At 37.7% G+C, this 18,411-nt stretch overlaps 1 protein-coding gene across 3 annotated transcripts in view; it reads left to right on the top strand.

Moving 5' to 3' along the window:
* Positions 1-18,411, top strand: part of Efr3a (EFR3 homolog A) — a 114,789-nt gene that overhangs the window by 90,891 nt on the left and 5,487 nt on the right. For 2 of the 3 annotated variants that reach the window (XM_003467373.5, XM_023564043.2), the window contains exons 19-23: positions 1,430-1,521; positions 4,682-4,730; positions 5,452-5,555; positions 5,985-6,034; positions 8,280-9,665. In XM_003467373.5, coding sequence (XP_003467421.3) covers positions 1,430-1,521; positions 4,682-4,730; positions 5,452-5,555; positions 5,985-6,034; positions 8,280-8,385 — 401 coding nt within the window. In that variant the 3' untranslated portion in view covers positions 8,386-9,665. Of the gene's footprint in view, positions 1-1,429; positions 1,522-4,681; positions 4,731-5,451; positions 5,556-5,984; positions 6,035-8,279; positions 9,666-17,493; positions 17,679-18,411 lie in introns of those variants that run through there. The other variant, XR_010041199.1, reaches the window with a different exon arrangement.

Below are 18,411 nucleotides of genomic sequence, written 5' to 3'. Positions count from 1 at the left end.
TTTCTCAAAAGAAGACATACTAATGGTTAAACAAGTGTGTTAAAAATTGTGAAATCTCTAAATCACTAAAGAAAAGCAAATAAAAACCCCAGTGAGATACTACTTCACACCTTGGCTAGTAGTGAAAAGATGAGAGCTAATAAGTACTGCGGTTGTGCTGAAAAGGGGGCCATTACACATTGCTGTTTTACACTGTTGGTGATGATTGTAAATTATTACAGCCATTTTGAAAAGCAGTATGATGATTTCTCAAAAAAATACTCTGTAAATAGAATTACCATATTACCCACCCATTCCATTTATGATGTCTACATCCAGGCTACAGGAACAGCCTAAGGATCAGTCTGTCAACAGAATAATGGATTTAAAAATATGGTGTATGTATACAGTCAGTTACCATTGAGACCTTAAAAAAATCCAGGAAATTGTGGCATTTGTGGCACATTGAGAGAAACCGTAGGACAAGATGTTGAAGTGTCATAAGCTGGAAAGACAAATACCATATGATCTCACTAAAAACACTGATACTATCGATAGTATCTCAGTTACTTTTCCCATTGCTGAGTCAAAATACCTGATATCCAAAATTTAAAAAGAGGAAAGATTTATTTTGATTCACAGTTTGTAGAAGTGTCAGTCTGTATTCGGCTGGCTCCAAAGTGGGGTGGTGTGGCAAACAGGTGTCACAAAGGAGAAACAGCTTGTGGTGTTCACAAGATAACAAAAGCAACAAGGGAACAAAGGGAAGACAAGCCCTTTCTGTCCCTTTTATTTTATCCAGACTACCATGATCAGGGTGGTGCCAAACCAGTCAGTGGTCTGATTTTTTAATCACAGACTTTTAACCCCAGCATCTCACACTATAGATTTAACCACTTCTGAAAAAGCCTCACCTAGGACTGCGTGAGGCTTTGAGGGGACGTCTAGACACAAGCCATAACAGAAGGAAAAGGTGGAATGGTGATTAGCAGAGGCTGGGGGAAGAGCAGGAGTGGACAGGAAAAGGAGGAACGTCAGCCGACTTGTATAAGAGTTTCAGCTAGATAGGCTGAAGTTGTGGTGTTCTATTGTATTGCATAGCTTGCTGGCCATAGTAATAATTACTATTTCAGCATAAGTAAAAAAACAGCATGAATACTGTCACCTCAAATATGATAAACACTTGAAGTTATAGGTATGTTAATCCAATCTGTTCATTCCACAAAGTGTACATTTGTTAAAATAACACATTGTATTCCGTAAGTATTTAAAATATTATTTCTTAATACTTTTTTAAAAATCCAAGAGTATGTGGCTTAATATGCTTGTATATTTCGAAAGATAAAAAAGGCAAATGTCATAATTTTCTGAAATTTTTGGAAATCTCATGGAAGTACAGTTTATAGGTATAACATTTCTAACAAAAAATGGGAAAATTTTTGTATTTTAGATGAAGATCGCCTTTCTAGGAGGAAAAGTATTGTGGACACTGTATCAATTCAGGTGGATATTTTACCCAACAACGTTTCTTCTGATGATGTGGTAAGTTGCTCTGGGTTTATGGTGGAGTACTATCTTGAGTAGACATTGTTTAAGATAAATTTTTGATTTCCCACCAAATGACAGAAACCACAACTTTAAATTATCCCCTAAACAGTTACATTATTGGTGGAAATATTCTCGTGTACCTGTTTACTTATAATTTTTCTAATTTCATTCTAGCTATCTGTAAAGACTCATCAGATTAACACATGTTGTATTACATTTTGCACTGTAATTCATTACAATAAAAGAATCAGTAAGATAGAATTAAAGAAGGATTGGGCTGTCTAGGTTCTTTTTTTTAATTTATGAAATATAAGTTGCTGGAATCAGTGGAGTTACACACTGTCACATGAATCCAGCTACTCACTACTTTTAGGAAACTTCAAATCTTTACCTAGAAGGGAAAGTATTTTGGGTAGTGTATCAGTGAACTATGCATCCTTTCAGGACTGTGGCTTCTTAGGGTTAATGCTCTCTCCCTGTTGCAGTAGAGCACAAGAAGGACCCTCTTAAGTTACAAGGGAAAAAAAGCAGTAATCTATAGGACTTATTTCATGCACGTCAACAGAGGATTTTTTGATAGATAATTTCTGATAGCCATTGTTTTGAACCCTGAAATGCCAGCCAATCAAATGAGCCCCATTTGGTGGTTTTATTCAACTTTCCATTGTATACAATTAATCACTTATATTAATAAATTATTGGGGCCAGGGATATAGCTCAGCAGTCCAGCGCCTATCTGGCAATTGAGAGGTCCTGAGTTTGATTCCAGATCTCCCTACCCCAAAAAGGAGTTGTTAGTAGAACATCAAGAGTAGTTGAAGACAGTTCGTGTAAGAAACTTAGGGCATTAAGGTCACTTTAAAGATTCTTACATATTTAAGCTTGAGATAAAGAATATTCCTTAAACTCATCTCTTTCTTTGAAGCCATTTTAATTACATAACTCTTTACTAGTAAGGAGAGTATCTTACATGATATATGATAATGAATTTGCTACTGTTACCTTTTGAAGGAAGAAATTTATTCAAAGCCTTGCTTTGTGGAATGAGTTTTGTTAGGAGTGCAGTGTATTTTATTGACTGGTATTTTTCCTTTTCCTTTTCCTTTTCCTTTTCCTTTTCCTTTTCCTTTTCCTTTTCCTTTTCCTTTTCTTTTTCCTTTTCCTCTGTGTGTGTGTGTGTGTGTGTGTGTGTGTGTGTGTGTGTGTGTGTGTGTGTGTGACAGTCTCCATATTGTCTAGGAGGCTGGCCTTGAACTCCTAGCCATTCTCTTGCCTCAGCCTCCCAAGTGCTGAGATGATAGATGTATGCCACCATGCCCAACTTCCATTCTTCTTTTCATGTTTTTAACTCTTTCAAAATATATTATCTATCACAGAAACTATTTCAGAGAAGCAATCTATTTTGATAAAATGAACTAGAAAAATTAGCATGAAAACAGTGTAGAAGGAAGTGTAGAAGGTTCTTGTCATGAACTTTACATTAAAAGTCCATTAATACATTTAATGTTACAGAAATCTTAAGTCCTCGATTAGGTATGTCTTTCACTGAACTTCTGAAAAGTGTAAGTTAGTACCCTATTTATTTGAGCACATTTGAGTTTCAAATTCATTCACTGTTGTGGAATCTACTCTTGTGTGCTACAAATGTATGTTCAATATCAGAAGACAAAACAAAACTACCTTCTAGACCAGTGATGATGAACCTCTGGCATGCGTGTTTTCTTTTAAGATAAAAATGTTAATGTATGAGTTGTTTTTCTAAACTTAAACCACAATATTCAGGTTTAATTGCAGTGTTGGCACTTTATGATAAATAAGTGGGTTTTAGGTTGTGGTTTGGGTGCATGCCTTTGAAAAAGTTTGCCATCACTGTTCTAGATAAAGCTAAATAATTTCATAGCAAAGACAAGAGAAATTGACATCACTGATTGATCTGTTATTGGTGAATACTTAAGTTTTAAGAAGAAAGTATGACTGTGACAAGGATGTGGCCTTTTGACTTCTCCCCCTTCTCCCCTCTTCCTTCTCCTGCACTGTAGTTGTCTTATCTTAAAAGTCTGAAACTCTTAGCCAAACATAGAACAATAAGGAGCTGTTTTTCATTAAACTACTAGATTGTTTTTAGGTGCGAATAATTAACCAGCCAGAGCCTAATGTTGTATATCTACTCCAGATATCTAGAACAAAGCAACTGAAGATTCCCAAGTTTAATCTGACTTCAACTAGAAATGTGAGCCCTCAGTAGAAAAACTGAGGTAGTGGAACTCTTGCTGCTTGATACCCAGCTTAAAGCCTTTGTGTTACAGAGAAGCTAAGGTGCAGAGCATGTGGAGTCTTTTGGTTTAGTCTTTCCGTCTTAGTCTTAGCAAAAGAAGCTCATGAGCTAACATTAGGGATGACCAGAGGCCCAGGCAAGTACTTTAATGCATCATTTCTTAATTCTTACTCAGAGATACTGTAGTAACTGGAGATGTTATTCCTTCTTAAGGAAGCACTGCTTCCACATAAAGTACCATAATTGTTTGCTAAAGCAGAGATTTCATACTGTAAATATCTCAAAGTAAGAGGTGTTTGAGAACCCAAGTTAGTGTTTTCAGAAAATAAAAGGTTGGCAGTTGACCATAAAAGATCCAGAGTACATTTATTTTAAGATGGTGATAAACTGTTTCACTGAACATCTTTAAAGTAGTGGTTCTTTTAAACCATTTAAAATCATAGATTGTTTTACTTTTGGTTTGTAGACTATGTACAGCAGCATCAAAACTACAGCTTAAGTATGTAGGCTACTTAATTTTTATTTGCCATGTAAGCTGCAATGCTATTTATGTGCAGTCTCAACCTTGACTGTTTGAAAGCACTACTCACTTAGAAGCTGAGGTCTTGTGCAGCCTGTGACTGGGGACAGTTCTGTAACTGAGAGTGGCTGAGCTGTTGAGGCAATGCTGACTGTTTCTGCCGGTTGGATGTGCGCCTGGCTTGGGGAACCACTGAGATGGCCACTACTGTGACCTAGTGAAGAGCATTTGATGTTAGGGGTGTATTCACAAATCACAACCAAAACCAACAAAACCAGAATTCTTAGATGTCTTAGGGAAAGGCTTTATTTATATTGACCTTTCTTAATTCTGTTTTACTTCAAATCACTTCTCCCTAGGTTAGTAACACTGAAGAAATCACCTTTGAAGCGTTGAAGAAAGCAATTGGTGAGATACTGTACACTTGTTAGCTCTGCCAATATTAACTCACTTTTATACTGAATACTCTTAGATGCCAGAAGACAGGCAGCATGGCAAAAAAGTTAAAACACTTTGTTTTTTATATAAATATATCATTTGTATAAATAGTTACTTGAACTTTTCAAATTCTTTTCTGTATTCTTAAGCAAGAAAATACTTAGATCAGCGGTATCAAAAAGGATACTTGTTATTTTACTATCTCAAAACCTTAGCCAGGCTACACATCAACTAAAGATAAAATCCCTTCCCAGGTTGTGCTAAGACTCAAACAGTGTGGGTCCAGATAACCTGTTTGTATTTCAGTGACTCCATTCAATGTCAGGGTTCAGTTGAGCAAATACTTAGTATTTTGTATGTGTGAAGTTATGGTTATAAAATAAAAGATCATTCCCCAGGAAAGACCTTAAAGTTGTTTGACTTGTAGAAAGTTACTGTTTCTTTTTTTGCTGAGACACAGGTACTCTAGGAATAAAGACCTTTTGCTGTGTCGCTTTATCTTAAAAAAGTGTTTTTTAAATAAGTCTGTGCTTTCTAATTTAAATGTAACACTGTAAGAATGTTATTATGCCTTTTTTTTTTCTTATAAAAGTAGCCTTTTAAATTGCCCTTAATTTTGGCTTAGGGTCATTGGTAGGATTTTATGAAATTCTGCATTCCTTTTAACGGGCCTATATAAATACCTATGTAGATACCAATGTAATGGAAGAACAAGAAAAGGAAAAGAGACGTCTTGTAATAGAGAAATTCCAGAAAGCACCTTTTGAAGAAATAGCAGCACAGTGTGAATCTAAAGTAAGTGAACAGATCACGATAGGATTGGGGTAGTGTGTGGAAACTCTTTTGTGGTGATTGGTAACTTCCAAACTTTAGGCAAGCTAATAGAGAACTCTGGAGGCAAAACTGTGAAACCTAATGTTTTTTATCTGATGTAAGCTGATGGAAATGATACATTCCAAACTAGATTCATACTTTTTAAAATAATAGTTTTCAATGGCTGTGCTGTGTTTTGTATGTTTGTCAGTTTGTTTTCAGCAGTGAGATCAGGAAAGGAAATAAAGGGAGAAACTTTATATTGAGTTCCAGTGGATAAGATAGCTCAGCCCAAACCATTCTGTACTGTTAGCTTACTAGTTATAGCTATGTTTTGTCCTTTCAATTACATTTGTATTTTTGTTTGGAAAATAATAAAGCCTTTCTTAACACTTGTTTTCTTTTTTGTAGGCAAATTTGCTTCATGATAGACTTGCTCAAATATTAGAACTCACTATACGGTAAGGAGTTTTTTCTTACTATAGTAGCAGTAGCACAAACACAAAATAGAAACAACTAGACCAATGTCAGTTTCTGGATGATTATCTAAGTAATTGTCCTTTTCTCTGAGAATAAACAAGATTATATAGTTGACCTTTTGTCTTAATCTGTTTGCCAGATAAAGTCTAATACCATTTCTTGTCCAGTTGTCTTTTAGCTTTTCTAACTTCTTCTTTTAGATCATTTATTTATTCATGATGGTGCTATAGGGCTTCTGCAAAGAAAGAACTCCCTGGTCTGACACTGAGTATAAAGTGGTCCAAGAGAAGAGCTACACATGGCTGTGTTTCAGAAATTGTTTTCTACATCAACTATATCTTTTATATTTTTAACTTGATTAATCAAGTCTGTTTTGCTTCAACCCCTGTCTCCTATAAATGAAAGAGACTGCTAAATAGTCTAGTGGTGGTAAAGCTGAGGCACGCATATTTTTCTTTTAAGGCAAAAAATGTTAGTGTATGAGTTTTCTCCTAAACTAAAATCTCAGTGTTCAGGTTCAATTGCAGTGTCGGCCTTGGTGATTAATAAGTGGGTTTGGGGTTGCATTTTGGATATTTTTTGCTAAAAGGTTCACCATCAGATAGTCTAGTCCACCTGAGGGTTTTTTTTTTTTTTTAAATTTTAGCTTGTTTTTTGTTTTTCTATCTAAAGCACATTTTTATCAGCATCACATCTTATTCTAAGTACTTCTCCACCATTCCTTCCACCCCTGCTAAATAGAGAATCACACATTTACAGAATTTCAGAACAGAGATTTTGTCTAAAATGTGCAATAGTCTGTAGAGTCAATTTCCAGAGAAAATTACTGAATTGAGGACATTTGCTTCTTTGATGTCGCTTAGTTGTGATTCACATATCCTTTGTGTACTTGGTTCTTATGCTGCATGCCGTATATCTAACTCTCCTGAGAGCGCTGAATGGGCTCCTTTGCTTTTTCTGAGTGAAGACACAAAGGTTTAGAGCAGTAAGATGACTTAGTGAGTGGCAAAGTTGGAGTTTAAATCTGTGGCTGTGATCTTACAAAGAGTGTTACTGAGGATCACCATTACATTTAGTCTCTCTGATACAGTAATTACATGAATTTAATATTTTAGAATAAGTATCGTAGCTAATTTTCGTTTCCTTGTATTACAACTATGGTTTCTTAGCATTTTAAACACACACTAGTAGTAGGTTAACATTTATTGACTACTTAATAATATTCCAGACCCTCTGCTAAGTGTATTATTTCATTTAATAGTTGTAATACACCTAAAATAGTGATTATTCTCATTTTTACCACTGTGAAAACAGACTCACAGAAATTAGTTAATTTATCCAAGGTCACTTAAGAAGTAGTAGTTCTGGGATCACTTACATGATACAGAAAAACTAAACTATTGCACATATTGGGCCTTTAGAGTTCTCAGTCCTGTCTGGTACAGTTTGTCTTGTTAGTTAACCTTACCCTCACCAGAAGGAAGGAGTGATACTCTCCAAAAAAGAAACCAAACAAATAGTATTAAACTTCAGTCTCCATTGTTTCGTCATTCACCGTGACCTGAGTGCAGGGAAAAAAATAAATGTGAAGAAGCAGTAACATAAATATGGTGAGACGAAGCAAGATCCCAGCTGACCAGGTTGCTGGAATTTGTAACAGGGTCCCTAAATCAGCACATGCGTGTCAGAGGGTACAAAGGGGAGATGGATAGGTCTGAGTAGAGAAAAATGGGCTTGGCTGCTTGTTGCTGTTGTTTCTTGCATTCCATTATTGTAATGAAGTGCGAATTTTAAAATTTGTTTCATAAGATCATTAAAACACAACCACAAAAAAACAAAACTTTGGTAATGATATAAAAGATTTGAATATTGTTGAGTCAGCGTAAGTGAGCTTTTTTAACGAATCCGCATCTGTCCAGTGGAATAAATTACAGAAGCATATAATGAAATACTATATTGTTATTGCAAAGGACAACACACATATGTGCAAAAGATATTTTGCTTATGAAGCAAGAATACACACTTTATTATGAAAAATTGTGTAATACAAAGGATACTACCTGTTTTAGACTTAAAATATCATGGTACTGCTGATGTTCCCCATACAGCCTTCTAGCTGGTGAGCACCTTTATTACATCCCATGCAGTTAGGGGATCGTACTCTGCACATAATAGATAAAATACTCTGTGAAATATGCCTGTCAACTGTTCATTTCTTCTTTACAGTCCTCCTCCCAGTCCATCAGGAACACTGACCATTACTTCTGGGCATACTCAGTACCAGTCCGTCCCAGTCTATGAGATGAAGTTTCCAGATCTGTGTGTATACTAAGTGGCTCAGGAAGACGTCAGCATAGACTTGTAAAGCCTTAAAATTAAGGCTAAACCGAACTTTTAGTGTTTACTTAACGCATATTAACATGTTCTTTGAAAATGATGGTGGAAGTTACTGTTAAGCAAACAAGTGGTTGGCATATGCCATATTAGAAGTTTGGGAGCTCTACATAACTTAAGAGTACTGTTGAAGATAGATTTTGCCATGTTCATCTATTTTGAGGTTGCTATTGGCTTTTAAATTTGAACATGGTAGTCATTTATTTCTCCATTGTTAAACAGTATATTTTGAACTTCTCACAAACATGTAATTTTTAAAAAATTGACAGTGTATGAAATGTCTACTGAATTTCTTGATTGTCTGTCTACACAACTGCTTAGAAATAGAATTGCTTCTAGTTTTGGTTATCTGCAAAAGTGAATATATTCCTAATCCTGTTGCAAAATAGTCACATGGCTTTCTGTCCCTACTCTTTAAATAAGTTGTGGCAGGCATCTTTCCGGTTGTCTACTGTAATATTTTATAGTAGGCATTCCTTAAAGTGTTTACAGTAATACAACATCTATTGAATGGTATTCCTACATTATGACTTTTTAAATGGCCATACTATAAAATAACTAGTTCTTGTAATACTGTATTTTCTGCTGAGAGTTTAACCACTTGAGAAACTTAGAGCTTAGTTTTGGAGTACTGAACTGTGCAATATTTTTTACATCATAAGATGTATTAGTTTACAGGGTAGTAATATTTTACTATGGCTCCATTAGTTAAATATATATATATTTAGTATATTAGTTAAATATATATATATTTAGTATAGAAAAGAAAGACATTTAAGAAAGCTACTAGTTCACCTGTGAGGAATCTCTACATTTCAGTTTCTGTTAAGAGTACATTAATTTACATTTTTATATTGTGCATTGTTTTCAATCTTTGTAGTGAAAAAAATTCCCCAAATAGATTTTTAATGTGTAAGATTTGAACCAAAACTTGTGTGTATCCTCTGTTTGGTATTAACAGCTTTACGTTTGAAAAATGTGCCTGTGTTTTACCAGACATGCTGAGTAGGGTCTGTGGTGAAAGCTACTTTTGATTTCAGCTTCCAAAGTCACAGGGGCACTCTGCATTCATGCATTCTTGTGGATTCCATCACAAAGTAATAAAGATCTTCCTTTGCAATTCACAGAAAATTCTCTTAGTACATGCTTATAAAATCACTTGTCAGATAACTTTTTCTTTTTATACAAACCATATATAAAATTGCAATTCAAAAACAATATAGTGGCTTTTGTTTTTCTTTGGAAAATTGCAGCAAAGAATGGGATCATTTAACCTTGTGTTTGTAGTTTTTGGGCCCCTTTAGTAGAAATTTTAAAAAAGATAGGAAATTAAGCCTAATCAAAAATGCTTAGGTATATTTAAACTAAGGCACAAATCTTTAAAAAGAGTCTAGTCACTTAAACCTAAAAAATGATACAAAAACATCCTGAGCTGTTGATTAAGTGTAGGTAAACAAGAGCTTGTTTTCAGAATGACAGTACAGTAGTCACAGCTGCAGGACCAAAAGGGCCTGTTGCAGTTGTCACTGTAAATTTCCCTCCTACCAGGTGAAATGTCACTAGCTAAAAGGCCAAGTTGTGTGTGTGTGTGTGTGTGTGTGTGTGTGTGTGTGTTTTAATTTGCCTTTTCTGTATTTTTAAAGAAATTATTAATTTTTCACTGCATTTAAAATCTAAGCAAGGGGACACGCAAATAACATCATCCACTTGGATGTCATTTTATAAATTAACACTGTGCTTTTGTATGAGAAAATTCATAGTTTATATATATTAATTTGCATTCATGCAGAGTATAAACTTTGTTCTACAAAAATTTTCTCGGTGATCTTAAAAAGGCATGCATTGCATGCAAAGAAAACCATTGCATTTAATGTTTATCATACTTTTCCCTTGATCTTTGGAAACTGTTAACTTGGGTTTTGTTTGGTAGGAGTTGTTATTTTTAAATCACAATAGGCTTTTATCCTGAGTCCAGGAGACTGGACAGGTCCTGTTGACAAGGATTCCTGAGAAATAGGTCTTTTCTGAGTGACCCTCCCATGCTTGCAGGGCCCTAGGTTTAGGGTTTGGGTTAGAGCTGTGTTGTAGCCAGTTCAGACACAGAAAGTTTAGGATTTGTTATTTACTGCATTGCCATACTTTAGTAGATACATAAAGCTCATGATAAACTGGTAATCATCTTTTTGTTCTGTATAGTTGGTTTATATCAGTCTTCTTTTGTGTGACATGAATAATCAACATTTAAATGTTCTCTTACGCTTGTGTTATCTGTAACTGCATATATGTAGAGTCTGATTGGCATTTACCTGAACAAATACACACACACAGAGGCACACCACACAAGTGCACATGCATCCTTAATACTTCTGAACTCATTGTCCTTTAGACTGATACCACAGATACCAGCAATTAACTTCCCTTTCCCTAAAATGTTTGTCTTCCTGTCTAGAAATGAAATTCATTTGTCTTATTCATGCTGAGAAATGTGTTACGTGTACAGAAGTTTTAAATGTTAAAAAACTCACTTTGCAATATATGTAAACAAAATAAAAACTGAATTACTTGTATATAAGTATGTTTTCATGGTAGCCATTATATTTATTAATTTAAATTTACTCAGTGTTTGTGTTACTTAACAGTGAAGAGCTTTAATGCAGACCAAGTTGCCCATTGAATCACCCTCGTGTGCTAAAGACATCAGCGCCGTAACTGCCAGTTGATGAGCGAGAGCCAAGAGATACCCATGTAGTGTGCACCTGCACAGTTGACATCTCTGCCTTAGCCTTAATGCCCTTCTTTTCAGCTGTGCCTCTCTTAACAATAATTTTTAAAAACTGTTCTTAGTACCCTGTGCTTATGGTTTGCTTATTCCCTTAAAGTTGTGTGTCATAGCCTGATAGAATTCAGGAACCTCCTTAGGCTGCGTAGGATAATGGTTAGAAGCATGGGCTCTGGTTCAAACACAGCTCCACCACCTCCTAATCGGTGTCAAGCAAATGCTCAGATTTATCTGTAAATTGGAGGTAATTGCTTCTGTCCTCAGAAATTAGCTGTGAGGAATAGTATATCACTTTGAAAAGGTTCTGTAGGTATAAAGTGAATACATACGAAATACTGTCTCATATACTTGCTTTGCCAACTGTAATTTGCTGTGCTTGTGTTTTACCTTTCTGTCTCCTCTAAGTTACTGATCCCAAATACTAAGTCTGAATTGATGGAGAAGCAGAGTCAGGGCAGACTTGTCATTTTTAATATATCCTTCAACTGAGTCAGAGGCGCACTATTAAGAAGGCAGTGTTAGTACAGGTTTCCTTAAAGCAGAGCCTAAGACAAGGTTTATGTGTAGGTTATTTGTGTAGAGATCCCTAGGAACCCTAGCAAGAGACTGGATGGTAAAATGAAAGAATAAAAAAACTAAGAGGATGCATTTTAAAGTTGATTATCACTCTAAATGTCTGGAGATTAACCCTGTTAGACATTCTAGAGAGTCTCGTGAAATAATCTTGGGACTCATTGGATGAAAGTGTGAGTAATGTCTTATCCTTTGAAATTTATTCACTTTAGGGGTGTGTTGCTGTGGGCGTGAACTCCCTCATACCTCTCAACTGTTCTTGAGTACTAAACTATTCCTAGGGCACCCCAATACCTTATTCTCGGAGAAGCTCTGTCAGTGCAGGAAATACAGAAATACAGAGAGCAGCACTGTCATACATCCCCTGGAGAGGTCAGCATCTGTGTGAACTGGGTCCCATAGCAGTGAGAGATGGGAAGTAGAAGCTGTGAAACCACACAAAAGTTAGGCAATGTGCATTTTCATTTTCCTGTCAGGTATTTAAGAACAAGATTAAGTCTCGGGGCTCCTGATTTATAATTTCAAATTTCCTCTATTTTTGTTACTGGTTTGATTAACAATGTGTTAACACTTCTTTTTGCTGGCCTCTTGCTTTTCTTATTCTTTTCTTAGCTGGTAAAATGTCATATGTCTATATCTGTAGAATTTGTGATTCAAGAAACCATAAAGCCAAAGTGGTCTTAGGGGTAGATATACTCAAAGTTTTTATGTGAATGAGAGCATTGAATGAATTTAAAGCTGAATTTAAAGTCACTGCGCATTACCACTAGGGTCTCGTCTTGGTTATTTTCTGATGGCTGGGACAAAATACCTGACACCCACAAGTTAATCACTGCCAAGTCCACTTATTTCAATACAGAGTGATCAAAAATTGCATGTGCTCATTAATTTTATAAGGTAATAGATAGTTGAAAATTTTATCCAATCTATTGAATATTCTGTGCATAGTAGATCTTAAAACATTTAATGCAAAACAACATTACAATCTTGAAAGTAGTAGCTAGTATCTTTCTAATTTTTTTTTTTGCATTATTTCTTTGAACAACACACTTTATACTGTTGTATTGACCCTTTTCCTCTCTGTGGGTGGTGCAATTTCAGTAAAATACCCACTAGGCATAATGAATAAGTTGTCAGTGATAGTGGTCCTTGTTGGTGTTTCACTATCCCATGTGTTTCCATTGTTTGGTCTATTAGACCTAAATTGTAGATGACTTTGAACCCCCTTGTTCTGAATAAATACCAGATGAATGCCATACTGTTTGGTCCAGAAGGTTCATAAATATTTTCCTTGCGTTTTCATTATGGGCCACCTTGTTAGATGGTAGCCAACTCTGTCAGCACCACCTAGAGAAATAGTATGACTCTTGAACTGCTTTTAGAATTTTCTGTTTCATGTCTTCTCAAGTTCTGTCATTTCTGTTTCATGATAGTTGACAGTAAGGACAAGTCCTTTTTTGATCTGTTTCGTAGCAGACTTTCCTTCTCTGATATGCTAACATTTCTCCTTTTTTCAATTTTTCATTTGCAAGTTTTTTGTACTTCCTATTCAGTCTGTGTTTCAAATGCATGTGTTTTACATCATAAAATCGTATCACTGAGTTCTGGAGAAGTATAGAAATTACATCTAATTACAATATTTCTCACAAACACAAAATTTTTTAGATTGCACTAGAAACAAACATCAGTGGCAAATTCTAAATAGGAAAGTGCAAAAATAATAATGAATATAATCTGATATGTGAATGTATCTGCCACAAACAAAATTCATCTGGTTGGAAGGATGCCTGTCTGAGTGATGCTCAGGATTACACATAAATACACTGCCTCAGTGAAGCCCCAGGTAAACTGTTATGTAGTTAAAGAAAGAAAGGTTTGTTTTTTAGTTCGCAGTTCACAGAGATTTCAGTCCATAATCAGTTGGCTGCAAAGGCAGAGAAAACGGCCACGTCAGGGTAAGCGGGCAGCAGCAAGCCGCAGTGGTGTTGCTGGTTTACTTTTGCATGGCAGAGAGGCATAGCTGTTGCTAACTGGTTTTTTGTATGCCACTATCCAGATAACCTTTGTGTCATTGATAACACTGCGATCCCTTCCTGGTGAATGGTGAAGTGAGCGATGGCCAGGTACACTGCACTCTGCCCTCCCAAATTAACAGATGGTTCCTTTCGGGATAGAAGCAAAGGCTTACTGCTTGCCACAGGCAGGGTGCATCACTGAAAAGCAGACAATAAAGAGGTCTCCATGGTAGCAACAGTGTTTTACAAAGCACTTGTAAGCCTCTGCACAGTACAACAAAAACAGTCACAGAGTAACAAAAATAGTAACATAAAAAGATAGCAAAAATGCCTGTAAAACCTCCCAGCTACCCCAGACACAATCCATGGAGCATTGAAGGAGAGGAAATGAAAAGCCACACAGGTTAATTATTTGAAAGGGTCACAGAAGAGATAATAAAAGCAGATTGGAAAGATGTTCAGTGAGCTCAAGGTGAAGCCTTGCTGGGTTCATCACTGTGAGACTAGGGAGTGCACAGAAAAGCAAAGTCATGGGAGTAAGGAAGGGGCCACGTGGAGATCTAGCGCAAAAGCCTGGATATCCAATGAGCACTTTTTCTTGAGTAGACCAGGGAGGCTTTCTGTCCTGCTGTTGAGAAATGTCTAGAGGACAAAGGTTTATCCCTCAGGCCTGTCTGTATAGTGGGCAGTGCTCCTGCTCACCCATGAGATTTGCAAGAACTAGCTCAAGAATTCCCATGGCAGGGCTGGGGATTTAGCTCAGCGGCATAAGCACCTGCCTTGCAAGCAGGCGGTCGTGAGTTCGATCCCCGGTACCGATAAAAATGAAAAAGACAAAAAAAAAAAAAAAAAAAAGAATTCCCATGGCTCTTAAATTCCTCCTACCTGATGGGATTCTTACTGCCACCTAGGGACCAGCAAGTTATAGCTGATTTGAAGCTATGAACCAAGGAACTGTTCCTGAAGTGCTTCCATAAGTCACAGACACAGATTTAACCCTTAAACGGCTCTGAAAGGAACATTAGAGCATCCTTTCCTGTATGGGTTAATCGAGAAATCCTGGGCCAGTGTGTCTGAGGACACTGAGACCTGCCTGGAAAAAATGTGGCCTAGTTATACAGGAGAGACTGAAGGCTGTATAGAAAACCTGTGCCTTCAGTTGACCTTGTGGTTGGTGACACTGTCACTGCAGCAGAGTCCATGGGGTGGCAGGTAGACAGTGCTGATGCTGAGGAACTGGAGGAGGAACACTCAAGGGCTGTCTACAGAGGAGCTTCAGCAACTTCTGACTGAACAACAGAGAAGAGTAGCTGAGGAGCTTTCTGAAGAGGAGGGGGAGTGCCAACAATCAGTGCAGCGAAGTTCTCTGAAATAAAGGAAATCCTGAAAAAATTGACAGCTACAAACATTCGTAGAGAAGATCCACCAAGCAGAGAAATACCTATTGTTGCATTCACCAGCTTAATGCCAATGCCATGTCTTAGTACAGGACAGTGTTAAAGACAGAAACAGGCAACACTAGACCAGTTTTTATTTTTTTTTTTAAATTTATCGGTACTGGGGATCAAACTCACGACTGCTTGCTTGCAAGGCAGGTGCTTATGCCACTGAGCTAAATCCCAGCCCCTAGACCAGTTTTTAGTTCTGAAAAGATTGAGACCTAGTGACCAGCAGCAGGTCCAATGGGCTACAGCTTCTCCCAAGGAGAGAAAGGACATCAGAGAGCCAGATTCTGATACTGTGGAAGGGGTCTCCTTCCAAAAAACCACCACCTCCCATTTCACCCTCCCTTCCTGCAAGGCAAAGATGTGAACTTGAATGGTGAGTACAGTATAAAATTGTTTCTGGTAAGCTAGGCACATTTTACAAATTTCTTACTGAATACAGTAGGAAAATGGTTGATGTTTCTGGTAAATTATGCACATTATGCAGCCCTTTTTATTATGAAAAGATTAGTAAAGAGGTGCTTTGAAAGAATTCAGATGCATTATGAATATTTCCAGTGTTTCTTATAGGAAAAATAGTCTTAATTTACAACCTCGTCGAGTTACAACCAGCCCTCACAAACCAGTTGAGGTCAGTGGTACACTGTAAATGATACAAACAGGTTTAAATATTACATGATTTTTCTAACATGAAAACCTCAAACTATTAATGAACCAAATGAAAGGAAGGAAGTGGGAGGATACCAAGGAATGGAGGGGCAGGGGAAGGAGTGTGTTATGTTTATGTACCAACTTTCCATGAGGAAGATGATCACTGTGTACTGCAGACATGTACTAATGAAAAAAAAATGGGGGGGAGAAAGTTTAAATATGACATCTGAAGCACCAGTCAGCATCCTGTCTGTATAAATAATCCTAAACGTTTCCTCTGAGCGGGATCTCAGGGTAAGTGGCCTATTTTGTCTGGCTTCTTTCACTTAGCGTGGTTCAGGGCCGATCCATATTGTAGCAAATATAGAATTTTTTTACTTTTAGGACCCAGTAGCATACTGTTTTGCAAATATACTGTAGTTTGTCCATTCATTAGCTGATAAACATGTGGTGGTAGTTTCTGCTTTTGTCTGGTTGCACAGTGCTATGATGCATGTTTATGAACATGCTTTCATTTGGCCAGTGTACCAGAGTGGAAGTGCTCCGGGCAACTCTTTGAGGGACTACTAGACCGTGACAGCCATTCCAGTTGGTGTGGCATCTCATTCTCATTTAAATTTCTCCAGTCACTAATGATGCTGGTCATCTTTCCACGTGTCTGTTGACCATTTTGATGTCTGTGTAGAAATATCTACTTAAATCTCTTGCCCATTTCCTGCTGAGGTTGTCTTTACTGTTTCCTAGTAGCCTTCTATTTGGCATGGCTCCTGTCTTGTCCCAGGTTTGCTTCTCCCAATTACTTTTTATGTCTTGTTAGACTGATGTTACTGGAGGACAGGAAATGCTCAGACATTCTGCTTCCTGAGGAAGGGACTGATTCTTTCATGAATCCCACTTTGGGTTGAGTTTAAGTGCTCATGGGCAGCCAGGTAACATTAACCAGAGGGAAGTTGAATATTTTGGCCCATGACAGAGAATCAGGAGTGATTGAGAAGTCAAAAAGCATTTGAAGAATACTTGAAAGTGAGATTCAATGAGAAATTAGCAGTGGAGGCTCCTGGGCCTTGTAGCTTTAGAAAAAAGGTCTGTAAAAGGGCCAGGAAAATATTCTGAGGAGGGAGAAGAGCATCTTATTGGAGTGTTTGCCTGCTCCCCTTTTCACAATGTTTTCTTAGAAAAGGACTTGAGAGCTGAAGATGGGCTAGAAAGCTTATAAACTAAGAGAAGAGAAGAGCCGCTCCTCCCATGACTGGTTTATAGAGTGAAGGGGCACACCTGAATCCTGTGCTTTCTGGGAAGGAATCACCACTAAGCTCTCTTCTCGTTCCGGCTCTCTGTAATGCAGTCCACAGCGTGGTGATGCTGTGAGGATCATTTGTACTTAGGGTCTGGATGTCCCCTGCCCTCTGATTGCTTCTAGGCTGGGGGAGTAGGGTAAATGCTCTCGGGTTAGCACAGTTGCTGTCAGGAAGCCTTTTGTCTCTCCCAGGTCATCTATCTCTCTCACCAGCACCCAGGACTGCTCACTAACCTGTTAAATTGCCAGTGAGGCAAGGTCTTAAAACCTTCGTTTTTCTTGGCAGTCAGCAGCAGAATAACAGGGAAGCTTGGACAGAAGAAAAGGTACCAGACAATTACCTTGGACATCAGGAAAGTCAGCAGCTTAGTAAGAAAGTTTGAGCCTCCACTGAGGTTTTGTGGTCATGAACATCGAGTGAAATGAGTCTGCTCAGCTGCATCTTTCCCTCAGCCAAACTTCCTTCCTCAGGTGAGGTGGAGATGCCCAGTGGCACCGGCCTAGCAATGACTGCTGCGGGGAGGGGACCTTTAGCAAGCTCTTGTGGGATTAAAGGGAGGAGAGAGGAGCCAGGCAGCAAGTACTGTATCAGAGGCAGCAGATGCCATGCCGTATATGACCAGCCTCTGCTTTGTCATTTTAAGGACTGATATAGGTGACTGCCCTCTCCCTCCGTGTCTCCCTAGTGTTGATTTAAGGTGTTATGGAATTCAGAATACTTTCTTACCATGAAACACTGGTAAGCTCTGCTTTCCGACCTGTCTGCAGAGCAGGCAGAGACTCAGGACCACTGCACTAAGAACATGTGAATTTTGAGATCTGAGAGCCAAAGACATGATGTGAATCAAAAAGTCTTTGTGCCCATCAACATTACAGGTTCTCCTTTTGCCTGCTATGCAGTAAGATCTCTGACTAACTCCTGGGTGAGTGGGCAGGGAGAGGGTTGGTTAGAATTCCAGTTTTTTACAATTACCATAGTATTAAACTGCCTGTGGTAGTGGGGGAGACTTTGCACTCCCAAACTTCAGTCACTGGGATAAACCTTATTTTTAAAAACTCAAGTTTGGTGATTTCTCACGGTGCAAATAGTTGCTGTCTTAAAAACTAGGGCCACAAATGAGTTTTAGGGCACGTATCGAAAGAGCCATCATCTCCTCAACAAGCATCATTAGTTGGTGACTGGTGAACCACAGGTCCTTGAATA

Source organism: Cavia porcellus, unplaced genomic scaffold (assembly GCF_034190915.1).
Source record: "Cavia porcellus strain 051 isolate PalLab524CR breed Dunkin Hartley unplaced genomic scaffold, mCavPor4.1 scaffold_19, whole genome shotgun sequence".
NCBI lineage: Eukaryota > Metazoa > Chordata > Mammalia > Rodentia > Caviidae > Cavia > Cavia porcellus.
Note: the sequence above shows the minus strand (reverse complement) of the source record. Positions and strands in the feature narration are given on the sequence as shown.